At 36.2% G+C, this 9,132-nt stretch overlaps 1 protein-coding gene across 1 annotated transcript; it reads right to left on the bottom strand.

The window, feature by feature from the left end:
* Nucleotides 1-417: 417 nt before the first annotated feature.
* On the bottom strand, nt 418-7,175 carry LOC104506138 (alpha-mannosidase 2-like; the record flags this gene model as incomplete). Its single annotated transcript, XM_010146980.1, has 4 exons — nt 418-604; nt 2,870-3,043; nt 4,532-4,659; nt 7,004-7,175. Coding segments are annotated over 4 exons (661 nt in total), but the record flags the coding sequence as incomplete, so codon positions are not given.
* Between the last annotated feature and the right edge of the window lie 1,957 nt (nt 7,176-9,132).

The raw sequence follows: 9,132 nt of genomic DNA, 5'->3' as shown, positions 1-9,132 counted from the left end.
ACATCTTACCATTTGCAGTTACAACATGCTACACCATGCTCTCCCTTAAAACTTCCAATGGCAGGAGATCGCTGTCTTTTATAAGAATTTGCCAAAACTACAGCAAGCCTGCAACATGACTATAACCAAACACATTCTGCCTAGAACATGTTCAGAGACAGTAATAGACTCAGGTATCATGAATGGGATAGAAAAAAATTGAGTGCATCTTCTTTTATTACCTTCAAACTTCACTATCAATTACATTCTGAACGTATGAGCAATCACTAAGTTAAGCAATAGATGTTATTTTCCTATGACAAGTTTATTTTAGGGACTATAAAAATTTACTAAGGTAGGCTAGATATCATCTTTGACCAGCTTTTTTTTTTTTTTTTTTTTAAAATTGTTCCCTTGCAGAATACGTAAAAACTGTACCTGTGTTGAACATTTCCAGCATGAATGGCTTCTGGTGGAACTCTCCATGGACAGCTTACTCTTCCTCCAGGAAGACGTTTGAAATCAAACTGGCAGCAGATTTTTGGATCTGGACCACAAGTATGAGGAATATCATAGCTATAGAAAGGCATCATATGACAAAGGATATCTGTACTGAATCCCAAATCTGGAATTAAAACAGATAGAGTACATCTTTAAAATAAAAACTCTCAAATTTGCCAAAGCTAAATCACTTCCATGTTTTTAATCCAATAATTGTATTAAAAACATCAATTCAAAAGACCATTCCTTGCTTTGAATATCCATACTTGGAGTATACCTTCATATCTATCTTACACACAAAGATGCTATAAACGAGATACAACAAAAACTGGAATGTTCCAATTAAGACCTGTCTCATTGGAAAGGATGGGAACAAAATATTAGGGTGTTTTTTACCCAGATAAATCTCATTACTTCGAGAATCTTAGAAGTGACAAAACACATTTTATACTTTAGCTGTATCTTTATTTCTTTAACACAACTTCAATACATTAATACTTAATAGATTCTGCACGATTGTAGATAGATTGTGTGCTTCTACACAGAATTAAACAGCATTCCACGCACTTCTGAGACCACCTCTGCAATCCTAACTTTTCCATCTAGTCAGTCCGTTCCCTAAAGTTTAACTCACCAGGAGTAGGGACTTACACACATTTTCCCAAGTCTCAAAAGAAGGTCTGTCAAAATTTAACTTTAAAGAGAATCTGAAGTTCTCATAGAATTGAAAGAACCTTAAGTTTACTCATCTGGTAAAACCCCTAAATGCTGATAACCTACTTCCAGCACTAACTACTTAAAGTAATTTTGTGCTAAAAAAAGGTATGAGCACTGTAGCTGTGCCACAGAACCTGACTCCTGTTAACAATATATAAGAAAATACTCTTCAAAATCTAAACAGCCTAAGTCTTCACAGTTCAAATCCAAATGTTTTGTTTAAAAACTCTTATTTTACTACTACTTACTTATTTCTAAAAATATAATATTCCATAAATATATGTGTTTACTTTCCAACTACAGGAGTTCTCTATGTCAGATAACACATCTACATATTATGCCAACCGAGTGCGCAATGATCTTTTATGTGTGATCTGTTTTGAGAAACCTTCTTTTTAAGCCCAAACTCTACACTACATCACAGATGTCATTTACATACGCAAATATTTAGAAAACATCTGTCAATTAAATATACTGTACACTGAGTGGAATACACCAACAATTCAAAGAAAAACCTCTGAAGTTTCGCTATATGACAACTTCTTTCACAGTGGTACGTTTTCCTCAAGTCAAGCTATTTGTGCAGCGGATTCCCTTCTCTGAATACACTCCTTCCCACAATGTGTGATTAAAAACACAGAGGAACTAAAAAGCTTCAAAATCACCATCACCTTTCAATAGTAAGTATTAACTATGTTTGTTAGAGCCTGTATTGATAAAAAAGTTACATACTGGCTTATTTTTAAGAACAGAAAGACCAAAACCTCAACTACACACATTCATCATAAAGCTTATTGGAATGCTGGTACAGTACAAAGCAAAACAAAATATTCATACAGAAAATTACATTAATTTACAGACACATCAGTTTGCGAAGGCAGAACCACTACATTACCCAAGAATACTTTCATACTCTATATTGTATAAATAATTAGAAGAAAGCAATTACATTTATTCTAAGCATAAAGATTTAGATGAGAATTTCATTGCAAATTAAAATAGTGAAATGTTTTTAATCTATTTTTCTGACTAAATATGACCTACAAATCTAAAGTCCACAGAAGGCTACTGTAACTAATTGCAGTAGTTTGTCACACCAGCTGAGGAAATTTCATTGCTTGTAATTTTTTTCCTTAGGAAGAACATAAAGCAAGACAGATGTCTCCATCTTCAAATATTCACTTTTGGCCTTTCCTCCTCCCACCCCCCCCAAATGAAATGTTCCTTCTCCTCCATTTTATTTGTGCATAGTAGAAGTAGGAGGAAGAAAACAAAAATGTAAGAAAAAGAACAGGAATATTCCACCCCATTTACTTATTTTACATATAACTTGTAAGGAATACAGCGGAAGGGGAATAAGAGAAAGTAAAAGCAAATGAAAATCAAGAAACAGGAAGATCAGAGGAAGAATGGCAATAGCCGTTTTTATATTTCACCTCTTTCCTAACACTCAGGGGTACTCCCCTTTCTGTTGCTAAAAAAAATTCCCCTAAATTCAGCCTAGATTTAAGCTTCTTTTTTTAACACAATTGGGAGTCTAAAATTTTCAAGTCTAGACTAACTTCTTAAATAACCAGTTCTGTAAAGTTTCCCACAGTATTTATTCACATTCTCGCCATATTTCACCTGTATAAATCAATAACATATATTAACATAAACGAAAAACACATACCCCAGTTCTGTCTCCAAAAGAATTCTAGTGTCTTCTGTGTTGCAAAATGTTTTTTAACTGAGTAATGAATTCTCTGTACAAGCATACTGGAAAATCCTGTGCGCTTCAGAAGGTAGGCCATTGTTGGTGAATGCCCAAAAGGATCAACTGCCCAACCAGACTTCGGTTTTACTCCTGTTGTCAAAAGAAAAAAAATAAAAAGGGAAGAAAGTTCCAATCAAAGAAAGCTATAACAATATAATTCAAATCAGACCACTTCCAAGAAGATAAATTAAAATATAGAGCTGAGTATTAAGACTCCTGCACAACACCTCTGGAATTAACAAGCTAGAACAATTAACAATAAAAAGAAATAACCATATGTCTTGCCAGAAAGGAATTTAAGTAGATAAAAACTACCTGAGATTTTTACTTGTATGTTGTTACGCTATTTTAACTGTGTCTCAAATATCTTTACATGCAATCATACTGGAATACACCTCCTTTTTCAGGTTAAGTTATTTACAGATGTAACAACTGGAAAGGAAAGCTGAAAGAAAATGAATGGATGGAGATGGATTGATGTTGTTGCTTGTCAAATTTTCACTGCAATTTAAATAATGTTAACCTTTGTTGGCTTTGGAACTAACTTTTCTTTTGATTTATTTGGTTGGTAATCATTAGAATCATGTTGATTAATACTGTCTTTTCACTGACCTTCATACTATTAACTGTAGTAGCTATATCTAACTTATTTAACCGATTCTTCAGCATGCTTACTTAAGCACGTTTTAGTGTCTTACCAAAGAAACATAGGCATTACCCTTCTATTAGGCCTTCCCTCCACCTTTATCTCTTTACTCAAGTGAAGCTGTATTTATGGAAATCGCAATCTAAGAAAACCAGTGGAAAAGGTTTTCAAAATAATTTCAGTTAAGTGGATGAAGTAATGTTAACTTACCATTAAAATCACTGTACAAATATTTTCCACATAATAAGGGTTATCTTTACTTACGGAACATTATCCCTACGCACAGAACCAACAACAAAAAAATTACTCAAGCCACCAAAACAGTTCAGCCAACATTACTGCAGTCAGTAATTCCTCAAAGTTTCAAAAGCGAGTTCACTTTTTTTTTGAAAAATGAACAATTTAAGCTTAAAATAGGTTTATAATTTATAGTTACTACTACTGCTACAACTACTGCCTAATTTCATATTCATTTTTTTGAAAGCCTTTCATAAGAGATCCTAATGAATACATAGCCTGCAGAATACATCCAAACACATGAAAGGAATATCAATTTTTAAGTCATGGCTTTGCCATGATTTTCAAAGGACAAAAACGGCACTTGGAAATTGTCTGTGATACCAGACACACGTGATCCACAATTCAGCATGATCTAGTGTTATATTTTATTATGCTAACGTACTATGCATATCCTTCATTGATCAAGGCAAAATGTTATGTCATAAAATTGTTTAAATACACTCCATCCAGGAACTCCTATATAAAAATTGAAGTTAGTAGACTCAATCCTGTAGCTTCCAGTAAGTGGTCTGATTTAATGCTTCAGGAAAGCAGAGTGAACAGAGCCATCTAAGCACCTAGGAAATACAAAAAAGCATTTTCTAATTGACTTCCTGTATTAACACAGTTCAATTTTAAATCAAGCCACATACCAAGGTTCTTTTCTAGCCACTGATGGCCTTCGATCAGTTGGTCAATTAAAGCGAAATAATGAGAAGAGGCTTCATCAGGCATGACCCATCCTCCTGTTACTATTTCAAACTGTCCATCTTTTATTAACCTGAAAAACATGTTAATTGTGTTCAGAATCTTGCACATGAAAATACACTCTTCAAAAATCAATTTCTGAATACCCAATATGTATTTAGCAGGTACATGATGACAAAATCTAAGTTTATTGTGCTACTTCCACCACTGGACTACATTTCTTCAGTCGAACATGGAAAAAAATGAATAGATAAAACAATGACATTTTTAATGCCTTTATGCCATGAAAACTACAAGCTCTACTGCATGTGCCATAGTTTTTTTGGTTTTGTTTTGGTTGGGTTTTGGTGTTTTGTTTTGTTGGTTGGTGTTTTTGTTGTTGTTGTTTTATTGGGAAGAAGGCTGTTTCCTGCAGGTATTATAAAAATACAACAGTGTATGTGCCACACCACTGAAGGCCGACTGAGCGAGATGCTTAGACATTGCACATTTCATGCAGCAGTATCTCCCCCTCTGATCTACAGTTCTTTTTATTGTTTTAGAGAGCTGAAAGAGCTTCAAAGTTTTAGAGAGAGAGAGAGAGAGAGAGAGAGAGAGAGAGCGCGCCTTCAGACCATCCCACTCATTAAAATGCCTTCTTGAAACAGATCAAAGGAGGATCTAGTCTCTCTACTGAGATGTCAGTGAACATGATCATGCTTTCAGCATCAGGTGGTCCTACATTTAAATAATGTAATTTCAGCACTTATATTGTACGCTAGTATAGAAATGTTTAATGAATTCAAGAAAAAAATACAGTACACTTATTGTGCTGGTTTTGGTTGGGACAGAGTTCATTTTCTTCACAATGGCTAGTATGGGGCTACATTTTGGATTTGCGTGGAGAAGAGTATTGCCAGTGCTCGTGTTTTTAGATATTGCTATGGGGTGTTCATACACAGAAAAGGACTTCTTCAGTTTCTGGTGCTGCACCTGTGTTCCTAGCTTCTTCACGGCAAGAAGCTGGGAGGGGACACTGTCAGAATGGCTGGCCCGGACTGGCTAAGGGAATATTTCACTCCATGGATCGTCATGCTCAGTAACAGGGTTGGGCCAGGGGTGGGCTCATTCTCTCTCACACTGGCTCTTGGTCAGTTGGCAGGTGGTAAGCGGTTTTATCACTTGTTTTTCTTTCCATTATTTTCATCATATACTATTTTTAGTATTATTGGTATCATTGGTTTATTTAATTTACTTTCAATTACTAAATTGTTCTTATGAGTTTGTCTTTTCCTCCAATTCTCCTCCTCTGCTGGAGGAGGGGGAGGAGGTGAATGAGCAGCTGTGTGGTACTCTAGTTGCTGGCTGGGATTAAAACACAACACTTATCAAAACTTAGTCGCATTGTAGATAATACCTATAAGAGTAATGAAAAACATACAGCAAATAATCTCCAAGGCAGCTTCTGTAAGTCTTACAGCAGTTTAACCAATACACGATTTCCCTGAAGAAAGGGCAGTTCCCTAGTGACTATTGTTTACTGTTTATTGTATTACAACGGATCTTTTTAATCTCAAAACTCCACAGCTGTGCTAAAATATTCACACACTGTACATAAAAATTTAAGTAGATAGTTTTCTATGTCATTCCAAAGATTCCAAGCATTACTTAAGCTTTACTCCCGTGAGGCTCTCATAGCCTTAACATAAACTGCAAGCCATCCGTGTTGAAGGGGAGCATGACAGCAGCACAGAGGTGAGCCAAGAACTGCTGTATTCTGTCTTAAAGCGAAGTAAAAAAAAAAAAAACCACCACAACACCCTATTTTGAAGTAAGGATCTAGTTTGGAGTTTTCAAGTATATCCAAGGAGCAAGCTTTCTTGTCTCAATGTTTAGGCAAACCTTCTACTTCTGTATTACACTTTGACTTGTGATTTTAAAAAGAAACAAGAAACAAGAAGAGCAAAGGTGTAGAGTTTGTACTACACCATTTAGACAGCCGCATGTTTATAAAAATACATATATGAAAACCAGAAACTCTTAATTTCATCGTTGTGATAAAATTGAAGAAAAAATTACCAAATATAAATAGTTACTATGAAAGATTATTTTTATCCCATGGACAATACATCAAGGTTACTTCAAACACAGTTTATAATCACAAGCTCATTTTAATTTGAATGACATCTTCATGCTTATCTATGAAAAATTTCAGCCAATCTTTTCAGCAACTCAGTAATTTGGCTTCACTTCTTTAAACGGAGTTTTATTTTGTAATTGGAAAAAAACAACCAAGCCCCAAAGATCAGAACTTGATTAGTTGATTATTCTAGCAATTCTGCATAACAACAAGTGAAATCTCAAGATTACAGTACACCAAATACACAAAGTCTTAGAACATGCCACATGGAAGATAAGAAATAGTTCAGTGTTCAAACCTTTTAACGGCATCCTTTTTTTGGCTGTCTATTCCATCCCACCATTTTGAAAAGTAAGAAATCTCAGACCACATAAATTTCCTTCTGTTGTCTTCTTGAAGCTTTATAACCATATTGTTTAAGATATGCTGTGTCTGATCTCTGAAGTAATCATCAAAAGTTTTTAGCCAACCTAAGAAAAGGAAAATACGAAATTTAAGTTGTTTTCAACAGTCTTAGAGACCTGCCTTCTTCCCACTTCCTACAAAAACTGAAGCATTTGCATAAAAAGCTAAACTTTACCTGCTGGAGAGTCTGAAGTGCTAAACTGTCCAGGAGTTTCTTTTCACAAAGTTTTAGATGCTTTATTTCCTAAACATAGAAATATATGCAATACCCTCTGCTCTTCCCCTCCTCAAGAAGCTGAAGAGAGCAATGAGGTCACCCCTCAGCCTCCTGCTCTCCAACCCAGACAACCCCAGAGTCCTCAGCAGCTCCTCACAGCACATTCCAGCCCTTCCACCCGCCCTGCTGCCCTCCTCTGGGCACAGTGAAGGGCCTCCACATCCTTCCTGAATGGTGGGGCCCAGAAGGGCAGACGGCACTGGAGGTGAGGCTGCACCGACGCTGAATCCAGCGGGATAACCACCCCTGCTTCCCGCGGGGTGGGAGGGACCCCAGGGTGGGGGTTGCCCCCTTGGCTGCCAGGGCCCACTGCTGACCCGTATGGAGCCTGCTGCCAGCCAGCACCCCCGGTCCCTTTCTGCAGGGCTGCTCCACAGCCACTCCTCTCACAGGTTATCCCGGTGCCCAGTGCTACTCTGTCCTAGGGGCAGAGTCTGTCATTTGCTCGTTTAATTCAGTGTCATTGATAGCTCTTAACCCCATCACTTACAGAAGCTGTCCAATTTTTCATAGACTGATAAAGAATAAAATATTCATCAAAAGCTGAACAGAACAATGAATAAATTAATTTCCAGTTGCTAGCTGTAAGTCTACTACTAAACCTTGCCGCATTAATTTTTTCATTTCACATCTCAGTCCCTAATACCACCTAAGAATCTAGTACAACTCAAGTTCTCTAGTGCTTATCCACAAACTAAGAATTTGTTCCCAAGTGCATATGGATCAGGAAACTTTTAATAAAAATACAGTTTACACATGGTAAAAGTGAAATAGTTTAAACCTGTAATTACTAAAACTAAATATGCTGATGTCAGCAAAATAACACTTGTTGGTTTAAATCTAATAAGGACCTTTGTTAGTATAAAAATGTAAATAAGAAAAAAATATTGTCTTTATTAAGTCAAGACTAGCATAATGACATTAAGCATTTAGGAACACGCCAACTACTTTCATTTTGTGCCAGGACATGTGATAGTAATAGAGTGTGTACACTGTTTAACTGCTCTCCTTTTGATTGTCTTACTCATGTTTGCCCTCAAGTGTGGAACCTTGATTTCCCTCTACCCCACCTCACCAAGATTTAGCATCATCCTGCAGTTGTCCATTTTTTCACTTCTTTTCTCTCCACTTCGTTAATGTAAATTTTACTGGGTCAACAGCAGACTCCAAGAACCATGTCAAAATGTCAATGAAATCCATTGCTATACAAAAAAATCCTGAAGCATTTCATCAGCTGAATTGCCGCTATTCCTGCCTACACTCTCCAGTCCAATTTCCTTCTTGAAGCTCTGTCATCTCCTTGCACTAGAGAAAGGTATTCTCATGTCTTAGCACAGTTAAGACACAGCTGTAGAGATACAGGAAAAGTTTCAGGACAAAATCAGAACAGATGCTGACAAATCAGCATTATTCAAAAAGTAACCTAATTAAGTAAAAAGCACTTACAATGCGATCATGAGAAGAATCACCACTCAAGTTTGAAAACATGAAATCATTACTACCAAGAGTGTTTGAGCGCTGCTTACATTTATCTGCAAGGCTGCTGTGGGTTTTTTTGACATATGTATTTCTTTTGTCTTTTCGTTTAAAATTAACTGTTGAAATGAAACAAAAAAGACTTTTCAACTGCTTACTACTGTAAGTCACCCTGCAGGGTTTAACAAGTGTGTCCTTAAAAAAACATTTCTAGTTTCTCATGAAATATGTCTTAATGAAGTGGCAGATCTCGTGAATGTCTGGAATAC

The sequence above is a fragment of the Eurypyga helias genome, unplaced genomic scaffold, assembly GCF_000690775.1.
Source record: "Eurypyga helias isolate BGI_N326 unplaced genomic scaffold, ASM69077v1 scaffold43502, whole genome shotgun sequence".
NCBI classification, from domain to species: domain Eukaryota; kingdom Metazoa; phylum Chordata; class Aves; order Eurypygiformes; family Eurypygidae; genus Eurypyga; species Eurypyga helias.
This window is presented reverse-complemented; position numbering and strand designations above follow the sequence as displayed.